The following is an 18,807-nucleotide window of genomic DNA, read 5'->3' on the forward strand; positions in this document are numbered from 1 at the left end:
GCAATGTAAAACTCTATACAGCCCACTAAGAAAGTCGTACACAGACTTTACTGAAACTATTCAAATGGAACAATTGGCACAAAGTAACAACCTCTCCTCACAAAGATGAAGATGGCTTAAGATGATGGTGAAATTCATCAACAAGAGTGCAAAAGTTTACACACAATCAAGATTTTTATCAATGTAGGTAACAGAGTTGTTTCAAAGTCACAAAAAAAAAATGCAAATCACACGACATTAACAAAACACACACTGGTATTCAACACAACACAGGGAGTATGCATTCATTTAACCATTTTACCATTTAACATTTTAAATGGTAATGATATTATTCTAAATACTATGTCGGACTGATAAGGTATACAAGTGGCACAGACAAATGGTAATTTGTCTACAGATACAAAAAAAAAAAAACAATTACAAGCAATGTATACTTCAGAATTAACTTCATAAATCAAGTTATGAAACCTACACACACACAAAGAATATGAAATTAACAAATACACTAAAATTTGACAAAAAACTAATTAATAAAGAAATATAATTTGTAAATTAAATAGATTTCTGACCATTTTAAGATAACATAATTTAAATATTACCATCAACAACACCAAGGGATAGACTCTGCATCTTAGTTCTGATAAGATCATCTAGAGCATCTTCCACTTATTTAAAAATGGTTATTTTTTTAATTTACTTTTTATAAATTTTAGGTAAAAATTGGCAATTCTCTCCTTTCACTTTTTAAATATATTTCATATTTACTTTAAAATAAAATCTCCTCAATTTCTTAAGCAAAACTAATTGAAGAAAAAAGATGCGGGTAATTTAGAACTAAAACCCAGTGTTTCACTTTATATTGCACAGAAAGTACAAAAACTTCTTAAATTGTTATCAAAATGTATTTGAGAAAAATGAATGTGTCAGAGAAATAAAATACAAATCCCCGTCTTACTCTTCCTACATTATAACTTGCATTTTTTCATAGATGATCTAATCACAACTGATTCTTATATAAGCCAATTACAATTTATAATAATAAAAAAAATACATTATTAAAGTAAATAACCTGGTCATAATTATCACTGGCACGACTACGTTTTGGAGGAGTTGGCTCACTTTCACTGTCATCAAGAGCCTCATCAAGAAATTCATCCAAATCATTGTTTCCAATCAACTCCTCAGACATATCGCTATTTGTTGATGATGATGTCATTGACAAATCCCTCTGTAAAATAGATAATAATTGGCAAAATATCATTAAATTGGAATATTCCTGAGTACGATCAATATTAAACCCTTTTGAAGGGTAATTAATTGATAAGACATTTGAAATCCTCACCAACTACCCGTGTTCATATGACCACAAACATTTTCAAAACTTATAACCACAAAAATTGTATTCTATTAATAAGTTTGGGCTTATTTTAAAGACAAATATCTTTTTTGCAACAGTAATGTAAAAATGTTTAATGTTTGTTTACAATTTTTCATCAATCGATCTAATTAGAAAAATATACATCAGGGTTCCCACCAAATTTTAAGATTCATTTTTCTGATTTTTACTGACCAATTTGGTAAAAATTACCCGACTCTCATGTTATGCTACTGCCATTTACTCTAGAAAATATGTACATATTTTATTTTTTTGCAGCCTCCATCAACCCCATAGCTGCTGAACTCGTGTCTTTTTTATATTATTTATCATTTCATTCATTTTTAATGATTTTTTACAATATACATTTAAAATTAGGCTATTTTTTTTTATAAATGGTTTCAGTAAATTACATTGCAGAGTAAAAAAAAAAAAAAATTCTTTCATAAAAATGATCACAGTAACTAACAGTAATACAGATAAGAAATAAAAATTAAGCTAAAACAATTTTTAAAAATAATTAGCTCGCATCTAAGACTACTTAAAAACTTTTCACAAAAACTAGCCTACATTATTTTGAAAAGTAAACAAAAAAACAATACAGCGGTCCCCAGTTATAACGCAGGTGTAAGAAGCCATTCACTGACCAGCGTTATGTCATCTACCATGGTATAAAAAAAGGTAGGAATTTTCATATGTACTGTACTACAAAATGTACTTTGACCCTGTTCATATGTAGTACAGCACAGAATACCATCATATTACAATCAGAAACCCCTTAAAACTATCGCAACCAACTTAAAAACTGCGGGGAATTTATATGCAATACTGTATCAAAGAGCTAGAGAAAATACTGCATAAAAACTTACCCAACTTTTATGTATTTTTTTATGACTCATTATTAAAAAAAAAAAAAAAACAACACATTATACAGTACTATATTAGAATAAAAAATATTTTTATTCTAAACTTAGTTATATTAAAGTAGATTCAGTCTTTTGATATTAGGCATTCAGCAGGAGGATGAGCAGAGCAGTTGCCTAACAATAAGAAAGCTTTACTGTCTCACATATTTCCCTCTGTTAAATGATCTCATATGGCTGAAACAAAGGACTCATGGAACCACTTCATAAAAAACTACCTATCATCCACGCATTGCAGCTACTTGTGTCTTCGATCGGTAATTGCTTAAGGTTAACGTGTTTAAAACATCGGGGATTTTAAGTTTTCCTGATACAAAGAGTCCCTGCTTTATTTACACAAAATGAGAGTAACACTATTTTTACTTTGTTTTAATCCTGCTTTATTTGGAGCCAATTTTAAGTCTAGTTTTATTCAGAAACATTCTATAATGATATAACACAGTTTCATTGCAATTATATAATTGATCGTCAGTATAAACGTATTCTTCAATTAGAAATTCTAATTGCAACGGAAATATTTTTGCGCTTTCAGAATCAGCGAACTTAGAATCTCCGCTTATTGTAATCTCCCCGATCCCATGCCTTTTTTACCAGCACCACAACCAGCTGTCTGTAGCTTGAAACTCATCTTCAAGTTTTAAATTTACAAAAATCTTGGCTGCCTGAATTTTCAGAATTGAAAGAGAAACTAAACCTCCTTCACTCCTTTTCTGGGACCAACCATACGTAAAGGCAATCATCAATAACATCGGTTTTTGAAAGTAGGTTTTTTTCTTTCAAGACCGGCTGTTTCTTCAATTTTGTCTAGAAAGACATTTAATTTCTTCGGTCACCCACTCCTAGCATTGTTCCTTCTAGAATTCCAAGTTCTCTCTTTAACTTGCTTTCAAAACTCCACATTTTACTTCATCGATTACTGTTAATTCTCCCTTACAGAATATGACATGTTTAGCAGTTGCTATTCTCACAAAAAAGTTTCCTTTTACGTTCAACTAACTTTACATACACTGTACTATAATAAAGTAACACATGTAAACAGTAATGAACAATTATTATGACATTACATACTGTACTGTACTTCCCGTGTAAATCATTACACGTACAGGAAATGCAGCAATTAAGATAAGAATAAGAAAATTCTAATAAACAACTTCCAAGAATAACTCACAGCAATTGAATATATACAACTGCACAGTTAATTTATAAACAGAGATAAAAGTAAACAATAAGGTCAACATTTATTGCAGAATGCTATAATTAAGTATTTATTAATAAAATTTAGTTCTGTATTACAGAAAGGTAATACTACATATTGTAAACAAATTTCAAGTTGTCAGTGTGTTTCAAAAATAAGTGGTTTTAAAAACAAATTTAAAAAAATCATTTATAACTTTGTATATAAAATTTTCTACGCAGGACATACTTCAACCCGCGTTATAACCGTAAGCGTGGTATAAGTGACAGTGTTATAACCGGGGACCATTGTATTTAATAACTTGGTTTGCATAAAAATACTAAGAAAAACAGATTTTAATTTAACAAAGAATATGGGTATTATCACAACTTAAGGAAAACTAAAATCACTGACTAAAAGTAATACACATAAGAAAATTAGAACAGAACAGCTTATTTTGTATAGAAAACATACATAATTAACATTTACTTGAAAAATATTTTGTCATTATTATTCTAACATATACAAAAAAAAAAATATGATCTCATTACATATAAATTATATATATATATAACGCTGGGCAACTTTTCTTCAATATCTTCTTTAGGTTTCTAATGGTTTGCCCTTTTACAAAAGTTTAATTCTGGTGCATATCTGTACTTCTACCAAGATTGTAGCTCCCAACTTTTCTCTTTCTTCCTCCAGTTTTTTTAATTTCTGCTTGCATTTTTCTTTTCAGGGTTTTATTCTGTCCTTGAGAGAAGTTTTTTTTTTTCTTTAAGACAGTCTTCATACTGTCTTCTAGAGCTTCTCGCTGCAGTGAGCATTTTTTTTTTTTGTAATGAAAATATTCTCTTTGCCCCCAACATCTACAATTGCATAAAAACTTTTCGTTGATAAACTACTGTCCCTTTGTGCAAATTCTCCACAAGAAGAGATTTGTTAATGGAAAAGCCAACTCTGAAAATGCAATTCTTTAAAATGTTTTGAAATTTTTCTTGACTTTAATGATTTTTTTCTAAAACTTCCTATGTTTATATTTCCTGTTATTTTCTGCCTGTGGGAACGATGTAAATTGTAGTTAACAAATAGCTGGACTATAAAGTTTACATTCTATCAGCGAATGTGTTTATAATTTTACGCTGTACGATAACTAATTGTGTTTGTGTTTGTTTCTTTATCCTTAAGTTTCATTATTTACATAAATAAAAGAACAGAGCAGCTACATACCTAAGCATTGCACAATCACCTTTAAAATGGCCTTCACCTTTATTGTTTACTAGTTAGTTGATTGATATTGTGTGAGATATGTTTATTTATGTATTTAATATCTATTAAAAAGTAACACAGTTCAAAGAAATTGTCAATAGTACTCTGCAGAGATGCCAAGGCATCCGTACACAGCCAGGTGAACAAATACAACAAAATTAAAAATAATACAAGAAAAAGATACAATAAAAAAGATGTAAAAACTAAATCTTAAAAACAAAAATAATGATACCATCAAATACAATCACTTAAGCATTCATCAATGTGAAATAGACAATTCAATTTCATTCATCTTATAAGCTTTTCTAATTTTTTTTTTTATAATTTCTTGAAACCAATTTTTAGTTTTAAGAGGCAATTTATTAAAATAATACGTAACAGTATATTTTGATTCTTTCTTTATATTTTGATTTCTTTATATATTCTCAGTAATTGAATATATTTAAATCTCATATTAGAAAAATTATGAGTACTTATACAGTTAAGAGCTTATACAGTTCAGTGTAATTAATGATTCAAAGATTCTTTACATATTTTTAAAATAAATTAAATGGTAATTTGATTTTTTAAGAATTTTTACTATTTTGTTATGTATAGTTTTTGTTTTATTTGATTTTATTAGCCGACTCCCTCATGCAATTATATCACAGCTAACAATACTGTAATAAATTCCATACATAATATTAAATAAATTTTGAACAATAAGCATTTTGCTTAGTCTAGATAACACAGAAACATATATTTTATTTAAATACAATCCCCATTTGAAATGTTCATTAACAATAAATGCCTAAATAGTTTGTGTAACATTTTCTTTGAACAAATTCATTATCGATAAAATTAAAAACAGTAGGAATAGTCATAATGATTACCAAAAATTAAGCAGACAGTCTTACAAGTAGAGCATACTTATTAGAATCTAACCATACTTGTAATTCAGTTAGTTGATTTTCCAATTTATACAAACTTTAAATCAAGAATTTCTATAATATATTATAACTGTGTCAACAGCATATGATGAAATTTTAAAATCAAGATTTTGTAGTTCAAATATATCATTAATATAAATAATTTGTTCTCAAAGTGAGCGATAATGCCCCATTGTGCATTTGCAACAAGCATTTTTCTGTGGGTAGAAGACCCACAGAAAATTGGAGGCATTCAAGAAGTCTAGAAAGGCGATGGCTGATTAAAAAAAAAGGCAAAATATATGTTTTCCTGATATTTCAAACTAAAATTAAATACCTAATACACTAGTACAAAAAATTAAAGAAACGCCTATATTATATGATAAAAAATGATTGCATTCAAACCATTAACTTTGTAACCAAGAGGCTTGGAGACAAATAAAAAAAAACCAAAGCTTGAATACTCTACTTTTTGACAGTATACTTCAGATTTCAAAAATCATCAAATAAAAAAAAATCAGTGAGATAAAAGGTTTTAAAAATTAGAAAGGTTTTCTTCGTGTTTGATCGAGCACATGTGGAGAAAATTTTTTTTTCAGTAAACTGCATTAAAATCACTAAAAGCTTAAGACTTTAGTTTTAATTTCTATTTTGTATGTGTCTACAATTTTTCTGAACTGAAATATTCACTTTAAAGAGAAAAGGCCACTTTTGTCTTTAATGCTGCGTGTGCATGTCTACCCATCTAAGCAACGTATTGATGATACAAAAAAATATGGAAATTAAAGGGTTTTGATTTAGCTTTAATGACAAATTGTGAAGTCTTTAATGTAGAGTTGCAGTTTTTGGCTTTTGTTCATTTTGTGCAGAGGCACTGAAATCTTTAAAAATTGAGACTGCAACATATCACCTGCTCTTAGCTTAACCCAAGATCATGTTAATTGCTATAACAGGCAAACCACACACTATTGGGGAAGATTTAATTTTAGCAGCAGTAAAAGACATAATAACCACTTTGCTCCATTAACCAGTGGCAGATAATATCGGAAAAATTCCTTTGAGCAACAGTACTGTGCAAAGATGAATTGATGAGATGGCTGAAAACACTGAAGAATCATAATGCAATCATCTGAAGACTTGCCAATTTTCAATTCAGGCAAAAAGTATGTTTTCCTAATATTTCAAACTAAAATGTAAAGTAAAATGTAAAATTTCAACTCAGAAATAAGATATGCCACATTTAAAAATAATTGCAATTTCTGTTTTTAAGAGTGCATCAGCAACAGCAATCATTATTTTTAATAGATGGCGAGTTTAAAAATTTTGGGGGTTGGAAAATTTTTGCTTGTCAATGTGGGAGGGGTGTGGGCAAAAACATTTGAGAATCAATGATGTATTGAAGACTTTAGCCACATCCAAAAATACAGCATTGAAAATAAATATACATTAAAATTAAAATAATTTAGACCACAGCTTATTTTGGATTTAAATAAAAGATGAGAATTTCATTTAATATTATTTGTATAATAGAAACTTGGTTAAACAAGATTCCTAATCAACTTAACTATAATAATATAACATTTAGTACTGCAATTAGAGCAACTACAAAAGGTCATTCGAGCAAGGATATTATTCTACTTATTAAAGAAGAAATTAGTTACAAAGTAATTATTCTAAATCTGACCAGATAATAATTAAAGTGTTTATGAATGGAATAAATCTAACAGAAGATAGTGTTAAATTAGTCTGGACTTGCTAAATATAGTCTTTTCAAACCTTGAAGAGATTGTGGTTTTTGCTTTAAAAATTACAAAGTCAAAAATTAGCTATACTTTTGAGATTATCATACTGCCTTCTACACATGCATGCTTATAACTGCAGTTACATTTGCAAAATTTCATCCTGATTGCAACATTTGCTTTCCAGCTATTACATGGTAAATATGTCCGCTTCGCTAGCAGTTTGCACCAAGGAGGAACAACAAGCAGTGATTCATCCAAAATTTACAGATAGAGCAATTTTTTCACACTCTGCCAATGTGAAGTTACAGATTCAGCTTTACTTGCACATGATTACCGTGAGCCATTTTCCCCTCCATGACTACCAGACGAGCACACTCTATTTTTCACTCATTTTTTTGAAGTTAAAACAAATTTTACATTAATTTTTGGCCTAAAACTTTTCACCATTTGAAAGTACAAGTCTTGAAGAATAATTGCACTTGAAATGGTCACAGAAACATTCTTAAAAGCCAAAATATTTACAGTGGCCTGAAGAGTCTTTTTATAATCACATTACAATATCTCAGCAACGAATGAATCGATTTTCTTGTGTAACCACTCAAAGAATTCAAAATTTCAAGAGTAACTTTTAAAACAATAAAAATAGCAAAAAGATTATTTTTTGCAATTATATTGACTTTGGAAAAAATTGCAAGTTTTAACGGTTTTTCACTTTTTTGTATTATCTAATTAGCAAAATTCAACATTTAAGGGCTTAAATTATAGGTACTCCAAATGCCTAATACTTTTATTCAGAATTATTTTGCCTAGAAAGTTTACCTTAGCCTATAAAATTGAAAAACCAATTTTCACCACTTTTGAACGGTCGCCGTTTTGTCCAGTCACATTTATACTTATCCTAATCTACAAACCCATTGTACTTCCTTAAACTCTACTAACTTTTCAGCAAGAAAATCCCAATCAACTAAACTATAAATGCCAAACTCTACTATAATATATTCTGCAGCTTGTAAACATGTTCTAAATAAATAAGTACCTTTAGTGATCGAAGAGTAGATTCGGACAAACTCTTATTGGCTGCTTCCATTATTTGTTTACCAAAACTATCTTCACTCATTGAACTCCCATCTGTAGTTGACTCAAATCTGTAAAAGATTTTAGTATATAATTTCACTGTGGAGAAGTAGAACCATAAGTATAGATACAATTTTTGAAATGTCCAAAACAGACATGTAAGGTGTGGTTGTTATCTGTGTATGCATATAGTTAAAAATTAGATTAATTAAATGTCAAAATATGAGATAAAACAGTATGATTAACAATTGTAAATTCAATTAAATTTTAGAAATGTAATTTGCACTTCTACCATTTTTAAATAAAAAAGAATATAAATGAAGCCCAAATTAAGTTCAATTTTCTGTTACGAACCTTCCACTTCATGTTACCATGTAATGTTGCAACAAATAAAAATTTTTATCGGTTATTATTACAAAATAGTGTTTAAACTCCTAGGTGTTTTTGAATTTGACAAAGTAAATTACCATCATTTAAGGAAAATGTAACTCTTTATTATTGTAGCATCTACAAAGTTCAGTTTGTTAATTCAATTTATTATTCATTTACGTTCAAAATTGTTTGTAAGAAGAACCAATCATCTAAAATGTTAACATATTATTAAACAAAACTAAGTCTTAAAAAAAGATTCTTTATACAAAACAATTCTCTGGGCCAAAACAGTGAATTAACTAGCGTGCAGTAACTATAATTTAACTACAGCAACTATTCTAGTTAAATTATACTAATGTAATTACAATACTTCAATATACAAAGAATGAGAGCTATGGTGTTTCCATCCACAAAATGGTTGTTTTGTAAGTATAGAAAGAAAAAATTCCTAACTTTTGAAATGGTGTTTCAAATTTTTTTTCTTTTAATACTTATATTATTTATCGAATAAATTAACTTTTTAGATAACCTAAAAAGGAATTCATAACACATAACCAACATAAAGTTATATACAGAGTGAGACAAAAGTATGGAAACACCTCTAAAACTTTAAAACTATTCCAGATAGAATACTGTAACTTTCAGGATAAAGTATCAGTCAACTACTTAACCTTTTAACGAGAAATAGAATTTCAACCCCTTCTTGGGGGTTGGCTCAGGGGATATTAACTCAAATATCTTAAATGATAACATCCTTTGTGTAATAAATTATTTTAAACTTCTTATTTTAAGACAAAAAAAATTGTATAAATAAAAAGTTTGTAAAATGTCTGTACAGAAAATGGCAGCAAGATAAATCTGGGTTTTGAAAAATTACTAAATTTACTAAGTTCAGATAACAAAATTAAATAAAAAGAAATTAAAGTGAATTAAATTAAAATTTAACAAAATTTATTTTTTAACAAAAAAGTTATTTTGTTCCAATTTAATGAGTAAATAAATAAAAATACTATCACCTAAGCCACTTTTGTTATTTACATCTTTTTTACCTTTTTTTAAAATTATTTTTTACTGAATTAATTTTTTTTAACATTGCTATTATAACATGTTGCTTAGTGAACAGGAAAGGGTTACACTTTTAATAATGAGGGAAACAATGAAGGTCATATAATGCAGTCTATGAATTGTTCAACACAACATTTTATAATCGTAACCCTATTTCAAAAGGCACAGTGTTAAAAACCATTAAATCATATGAAGAGATAGGGAGTAATAATAATAGGAATATAATAATAGGAATATAATAACAGGGAAAGCCAGGGAGTTTCATATCAATAGTGAAAACATTGTTATCATAACACTACTTTTCACTATTTAGTTTCTGTAGTATATAAAAAGACTACAAGCTATAAGATACAATGTTGATATGATGTGGTCTACTGACAAGTATTTAAAAAATAATAATAATAATTCTGGTAATTTGATTAATATCAACAATTGAGTAGCTTTAAGACTGTACTAATGTGAAACATTACATTATCAGATTACCCAGGATAAAAAATATTGCTTTTATCATAGTAAAAGAACAATACAAGCCTAGTAAATGCATAATTAAACACAAATAAATTAATAATTCATATAACAGACCTCACTCCAACTGTGTCATAATAGCATAATCATATGCACAAAATCATTTATTAATATGTAATGAATACGTTATCACTTTTAAAGGTCTGTTAATTTGGTTTGATAAATGACAACCAAACAAATCATTCTAATATTAATACTACTCTTATATTAAGGATCAGATACTTTGTTCCCAATACATGAAAATGTGATCCCAATTCTATTACCTTATTAGAGTGAAACATCTATTACCTTCTTAATCTACAATCATGGATAAACAAAGAGAATTGCTCCAGCATTTCTCTCCAAGATTAAAAAAAATCTTGATCAGAATAGTATAAAATAAAAGAATATGACAAATAGCTGTAATCCATATTACTGTATAAAAATAATCATATGAAATCTAATAACAATGAAACTATGTGAAAATAAAGTCCACATTTATATAATTAATCGAAAGTAGCAATGTTTTATAAAGAGTAATCTTTTAATGATATTTAAGTAAATTGGTTGGTTATTTTAAGTATTACTGATATAAAACCAGATAACTGAGGATGTAGCACAGTAATTAAATTAAGTTTAGTGCAGAACAAAAAAAGGGTAAAGCTACAATACAATGAATGATTATTTGAACTTGTAACACAGAATTTCTTATTGTTATGTAATAATTATTTGCTGGTAATACAATACTAAGTGATTTAAATAATACTAATAATAGATTATAACTAACTTCTCTCTTTCATCACTAAATCCACTAAAAAAATCGTCAACGTCACTTTCAGTAGGTGGAATGTCACTTTCAGTTTCCATATCTGAAAGATTTGGATATAGATGTCCAGGTTTTGGTGGAGAAACTTTTATCTTTTTCATATCTTTTAGACCAGGATATTCTGAAAAAAAAAATAACAGTCACTAGTAAAATAATAAATGAAAATAAAGAGAAAAATAGTAATTATGAGTTACGAAATTAATTTTTTAAACAATAAATTTCTATTTATAATAAAATTAATAATAACAGCACTAGAATTAAAAAATAATGAATAATTCCATAAAAATCAGAACTCATTCAGCTGTAAACTCACAAACACAAAAAAGCCAAAAAGCAGAGTTAAAGCAGGACCTCACATTGCTCAGTCAACACAAACATTGGTAAAATAACAAATCTTTAACTCTAATAATGGCAAACATCACAAATGAACTGGGAGTTGGAAGAAGGGAATAAACACCATTTTTTCACTTTTAAGGTTAAGTTGAATTTGTATTCTATTTACACAGACACGTGTTATAGTGAAAAAAGGAAACTAGTACCAAGCTCTGGTATGGTAGTAAAACTCACAACAAATAATTGCGAGTTGGAAGAAAGGAACAAATCAAGGAGTTATTTCCTACATCTAATGGATCAGGTTGGCAGCTCTATCATCCCAACAAGCAAACCCTGAAACATTTTCTATTTCAAAGTAAAAGCAAATTACCAGTAAGGAACCTGGTTAAATAGTTGCTTTACAAACTATTGGTGGTCTTTAAAAGCATTCATTCCGATTTATGAAGACTAAACTTGTCATCAGAAACTTAAAGTTAGCAAATGAAAGGGCCTGTGCAGGTAAAGTGCTTATTAAAGAAGAAAAAATTATTGACCTTATGAAAATAGTGCAATATATTCAAAGTAACAAAAAACGGTTTTATGACTCTGACTACTCGACCTACAACTTCTCCTGATGTGGCTGAAGATGTAGATAACTAAATTTATTTTGATGAACATGCAAAAGTGATAAGCCTTGTAAACATAAACTTTTTTTTTGTCTTCAGTCATTTGACTGGTTTGATGCAGCTCTCCAAGATTCCCTTTTGTTGTGTTCTTGTTTATTTTCATGCGATAGTTCTTGCGTAGGACTTCATCTATGCCGTTCATTCTTTCTTCTAAATCCTTTTTACTCTCGGCTAGAATTACTATATCATCAGCAAATCGTAGCATCTTTATCTTTTCACCTTGTACTGTTACTCCGAATCTAAATTGTTCTTTAACATCATTAACTGCTAGTTCCATGTAAAGATTAAAAAGTAACGGAGATAGGGAACATCCTTGTCGGACTCCCTTTCTTATTACGGCTTCTTTCTTATGTTCTTCAATTGTTACTGTTGCTGTTTGGTTCCTGTACATGTTAGCAATTGTTCTTCTATCTCTGTATTTGAACCCTAATTTTTTTAAAATGCTGAAAATTTCATTCCAGTCTACGTTATCGAATTCCTTTTCTAGGTCTATAAACGCCAAGTATGTTCGTTTGTTTTTCTTTAATCTTCCTTCTGCTATTAATCTGAGGCCTAAAATTGCTTCCCTTGTCCCTATACTTTTCCTGAAACCAAATTGGTCTTCTCCTAACACTTCTTCCACTCTCCTCTCTCAATTCTTCTGTATAGAATTCTAGTTAAGATTTTTGATTCATGACTAGTTAAACTAATTGTTGTGTATTCTTCACATTTATCTGCCCCTGCTTTCTTTGGTATCATGACTATAACACTTTTTTTGAACTCTGACGGAAATTCCCCTTTTTCATAAATATTACACACCAGTTTGTATAATCTATCAATCGCTTCCTCACCTGCACTGCGCAGTAATTCTACAGGTATTCCGTCTATTCCAGGAGCCTTTCTGCCATTTAAATCTTTTAATGCTCTCTTAAATTCAGATCTCAGTATTGTTTCTCCCATTTCATCCTCCTCAACTTCCTCTTCTTCCTCTATAACACCATTTTCTAATTCATTTCCTCCGTATAACTCTTCAATATATTCCACCCATCTATCGACTTTACCTTTCGTATTATATATTCGTGTACCATCTTTGTTTAACACATTATTAGATTTTAATTTATGTACCCCAAAATTTTCCTTAACTTTCCTGTATGCTCCGTCTATTTTACCAATGTTCATTTCTCTTTCCACTTCTGAACACTTTTCTTTAATCCACTCTTCTTTCGCCAGTTTGCACTTCCTGTTTATAGCATTTCTTAATTGCCGATAGTTCCTTTTACTTTCTTCGTCACTAGCATTCTTATATTTTCTACGTTCATCCATCAGCCGCAGTATATCGTCTGAAACACAAGGTTTTCTACCAGTTCTCTTTATTCCGCCTAAGTTTGCTTCTGCTGATTTAAGAATTTCCTTTTTAACAGTCTCCCATTCTTCTTCTACATTTTCTACCTTATCTTTTTTACTCAGACCTCTTGCGATGTCCTCCTCAAAAATCTTCTTTTTTCTCCTTTCCTCAAGCTTCTCCAAATTCCACCGATTCATCTGACACCTTTTCTTCAGGTTTTTAAACCCCAATCTACATTTCATTATCACCAAATTATGGTCGCTATCAATGTCTGCTCCAGGGTAAGTTTTGCAATCAACGAGTTGATTTCTAAATCTTTGCTTAACCATGATATAATCTATCTGATACCTTGCAGTATCGCCAGGCTTTTTCCAAGTGTATATTCTTCTATTATGATTTTTAAATTGGGTGTTGGCAATTACTAAATTAGTTATAAACATGTTATTTTAAATTTTATTATGCAGTCAGTCATACTCATAACATAATCTTAGGTAAAAAATTAACTTGCTTAAACATTTTTTAAGGCCTGAACAAAGGTTTTAGGATGATTTTATGTGACAAATTCTAGCTACCAGTGTTGTTAAACTAAAAGTATATAAAACTACATTCCAAATCTGTTTTTCTTTTCAGCACCTTTTGTTTGCTAGATTTTATAATAAAACAAATTACATGGCCATTAAGTAGTTTTATGAGAACAGAAACTCAAAATATTTTAAAATGGAAGAAGGAAATAACTCCAACTAATTTAATATTTAATAAAAGAAATTATTATTTTATATTTTTAAGATATTTGTTATACTAATTACAGATGGTTAAAATAAACATATACAGTTTGTGCTACCAAAACGTTTTCTCAACAGTACAGAGTGTTTTATGTTGTTTTACAAAAATAAGATTCAATGGAGTTGCTCCCTTCTTCAAACTACCAGTTCAAATGTGATATTAGATGCAAAGGTTGAATATCAAACCTCTTCTTATTCTTAATATCTATGATTAACATAGCAATTTTTTCTATAAAAATATTTTTATTTTAATTTCCCTTTTAGAAGAATCATATAATACTGTTAACAAAATTCCTTTGACATGCCCTTGAAAATCATTAAAAAATACACAGATCCAAAGGATGATTGGCGAAGGGGAAGGGATGAACAATTGCATAAAAATATTTTTATTTGTTTTTTTTTAATAAAGTTTTATTTATGGCAAGACTGGTATTTTAATTTTAGCATACTGACCTAGAAAAATCTACTTTAAACTCTGATGAGGATAAATCAATCCGTCTTTTAAAAATTATTATTTAATTTCATAATTTTAATTTATATGTGGGATTTACAATAATTGTAAACAAATGCTACATTTAAGACACTAACAATAATACAATTAATCAAGAGTACAAATAATTTTGAGAAAATGTGTTTTGCTTAATTCAGTAGATCATAAGTAATCTTAACAATAAAAAATGTGAACAGTAAATTCATCCAAGTGCTATATACTCATAGTAAATATGCATATAATGCATATTTTGTTTTGTAAAATAAAAAAAAAAGAAATAAAATCTTCATAAAACACGTAAACAAGATGAATATTAAATGTCTGATGCAGACTTATATAATGAAGGTTGTATGAATTCCAGATAGCTTAAATGCCAATTTTTTTAATTAGATAATTTTTCATTTACTTTCAGATGTGAAAAATGCACTGTTATGTTATAACTATGTTTGAGAATTCTCAGAACTGGTTGAAACAACCACTAATTTTGTTTCACAAAAAAAGTGGGTAATCCTTCAATAGTTAAACATTTATTAAAAAATTGTGCATCAAAAACTTAGCAATAATTTTTAAAAAACTTTTCTGTTATTACAGTATTTACAAACTTTTTTTACAAATTATTTAATAACTATCAAAATCTTTCTATCTAACAATAAAAATGCATAATAATAATAATAATAATAATAATAATAATAATAATAATAATAATGCATTTTCATTTCTATTATTTCTGTTTTTTAATAGTTTATGGTAAAAAATCCAAACAAATAAAAATTTCAAAATAAACTAAATCCCAGTATGTATTATTTATGTTTTACTGTACATGAAAATACACTGAAGAACCATCATACAAAATATGAAGATGATTTGTAATAACTGTCATATATTTAACAACTTATTATAATTTCAATTGGTTACAGTTTTAGAAATTGATAAAATCTTCACTGATATTTTAAATATACTAACTACTCAATGTATTTTAAACATAAATGCATGAAAAACTCGCAGAAAAATGTGTTCAACACAGACTGCAATTTAATGAGTGTCTATGCAAATGGACTGACAGTTAATTTATTGCTTACTACAAATCTTAGATTATGTTCGCTTTGATATTACTCTACAAATCAAGTAACTTTTGCAATCATTGTCTAATGGTTTTTACACACTGAATATGTCAAGATATGTCTTCCTCTTAGGTACATGTACACCTGATTAATCGCTATTCTAAAAATAAAAATACAAGATTACCTCTCTCTGTTGGACTAACTGTTTGCTGGTAAGTGTCATCAGATTCAGTGCTAATTGTATTTTCTGGACTGTAACTGTATCGATTGGTCTCCTTAGAAAACGTAACAGTCCTTTGATGATATGTGGTACTTGGAAGAGGTGGTGCAGGAGGAACTGATGGAGAAGACAAAGCAGCAGGTGTAAACTGAAATTATAAAATGGTAGATAACTAACTATAGAGTAATGCTTACATTTTCATTTAAAGTCAATATTATATCTCAAACAATAATTAAGATGTTTAATCAAGCAAATGATGAATTTTACTATTTACAATGTTGTAATCAGACTGATACAGCATATTGTCAGAGATATAGTTCTTCTAACACATACAGTTAGAGACTTCTACTTGTTCATCATTTATAGAAGTCTTTCATATGAGATGCATTTCCCCACAAATCTAATAATTTAAAACTTTAAAAATCATGACTTTATGAACATGTATAAAATTATAAGTTAGTCAACAACCTGCAAAATAAAATTTTTATAACAAAAGCAGAGTTATGCAAAAATAACTATGGTTTATAAATTTTAAAAAATTATTATATCATTGTAAAGTTAATTTAGTCTACAACCTTTTGAAAAATCAGAATTTTCAAGAAAATTTGCAGCCATCAGAGCAAATCTTTTTAATTAACAGTCTGTGTTTTTAACGAAAATAATGAAATATGATGCAAATATATCTTATAAATTAGATACATTTCTTTCATTCTTTTTTTAGAATTGGAAAAATATCATTTTTAGAATTTTTTTGAAGTGATAATTTTATTTATTTTTTAGTTTATTTTATTTAAATTATTATACTTCCATAACTTACTAGTTCAGTAGTTAGTGTCTCAAACATACATGTATACACACTGCCTTCCTTTTACAGTCAAGTAAGCAATACAATTTAGCTTCCTTCATTTGAAATGATTATCAAATATAATAATTAAGTTCTTAAAAGACCAAATTTATATATTATTCCAACTGTACTAATCTAAAGATTAATAAAAAAAAAGTAAAACGTAACATTTTTATCAAAATTAACAATTGTAAAACCAAAAAAGTGAAGCTTATAGATCAAGATATACTAACTTCAGAAGTATCATTAAAACTCTTATGTTGATTCCATCTATTTCTTAACATATTTAACTCCTTCTGCCTTTCCTCAATATCTTTCTGTACATGCTTTTTTGTAGTAGTGGTTGTTTCAGGCAATTTTTTCTGAGAATTCTCAAACATAGCTACAACAGAACTTAGCGCATTTTTCCCATCTGAAAGTAAATTAAAAATTGACATTTAAGCTACCTTAAAATCATACAACCCTATCCAGATTAAGTAAAATAACAAACTAACCAAAATATGATTACAAGATTAAGTTTTCATTATAATATAGATATTCATAAAACTTAAAATATAAATGTTTGGTGTAACTTTTTATTAAATTTCTAATCAATAATCGTAACAATAATCACAGCAAAAAATAAACAATCAGTACAAGCACTAACGTGCATGCAAAGTTTGTTAAATTATTCACATTTTTAAGCTAAATAATTTTAAGTTAAATACTATTGATAAGTTTATATAATTAATCAATCACTGATGTCCACAGAAAAGCAGGAGTCAACCACTTTCTGGGAAGTCTGAGTTACTGAGCTATAAGATGCTTGTATTGCTTACATAGAAATGTATACGTTTTTATGTCCAAGCTTTAAAGCTTTTCTGCAGTCATGCAATAGCTAAAAATAAGTAACACATATGAAACTAAGTTAATCATGATGTTTGGGAAATTGGCTGCCAAGATACTCAAGATTCTTTGACTAGTTTTTAAAAATCAAGCTTTAGCAGTATGAAATATTTTGAGTAATATTTGTGTTTCACAATTAAATCTGACCATTTTTAAAAGCTGAAAAGATATTCATGAAAAGTCACCAAACCACTTATGCAAAACATGACGTGATTAAAATAAGTAATGGAACTAGCCAGATCATCACATACTATTTTACCATTGCAAAGTTTGCTCTCATCCTGTCATCCCATCAGAAGTAATAGACACTATTGTTCCAGGTGCTATGAAAATCTGTAAATGGTAATCCATATTTATCTGTAGTTATTTCAAGCTATGATATTTGGTTCTATGGTTCGGACCCAGAGATAAACCAACAGTTCTAAAATTAAACTTAATGTTTGAGATAATATTCTGAAGCAGGAGAAAAATTCAGACTGATTTAATGACATGCTCAGCAGATATAAAGATTAGGTTTCGCATGGGTTGTTCAGTCTAAGAGAAAGTATAATTGTATAGTCATAAGAGAACTGCATCAAGGGATGTAAATTGGGCTTTTGCCTATTAATTGGGTTCATTATGCAACCCTCATATAATAAGCACATTTTGAAGATAATACCTCAGGCTGCCACCATTCTAGAGCTCTAATAAGTAAGCATTCAATTGGCTACAAAAAAAGTCACTGAATCCATTAAATTTTAGAGGTGAAATCAACATAATAGATTATCCAAATCTCATGGTAGCCAGGGAAGAGCAATCCAAGATTAAGAAGGGGAAAAGTAGAGAACAGGAAAAATCAATTTAAAGGACTGCCATAGGCAATAAGGGTAATTTAGTCTTGCCAGGGACCAAACAACAATAGGCAATTAAGAATTGTAGTTCAAGAATTTAGCCAACTACAAAATTCTTAAGCATCTGGAAAAATGTTAAAG

At 28.5% G+C, this 18,807-nt stretch overlaps 1 protein-coding gene across 1 annotated transcript in view; it reads right to left on the reverse strand.

Annotated features, from left to right (window-relative positions):
- Positions 1 to 18,807, reverse strand: part of scra (anillin, actin binding protein) — a 78,807-nt gene that overhangs the window by 23,049 nt on the left and 36,951 nt on the right. The window contains exons 7-11 of the mRNA XM_075354520.1: positions 17,185 to 17,363; positions 16,091 to 16,255; positions 11,190 to 11,345; positions 8,428 to 8,529; positions 1,070 to 1,228 (exon numbers count right to left, since the gene is read on the reverse strand). Of these exons, the coding sequence (XP_075210635.1) occupies positions 1,070 to 1,228; positions 8,428 to 8,529; positions 11,190 to 11,345; positions 16,091 to 16,255; positions 17,185 to 17,363 (761 nt within the window). The remainder of the gene's footprint in view (positions 1 to 1,069; positions 1,229 to 8,427; positions 8,530 to 11,189; positions 11,346 to 16,090; positions 16,256 to 17,184; positions 17,364 to 18,807) is intronic.

This window comes from Lycorma delicatula, chromosome 1, assembly GCF_047948215.1.
Source record: "Lycorma delicatula isolate Av1 chromosome 1, ASM4794821v1, whole genome shotgun sequence".
NCBI lineage: Eukaryota > Metazoa > Arthropoda > Insecta > Hemiptera > Fulgoridae > Lycorma > Lycorma delicatula.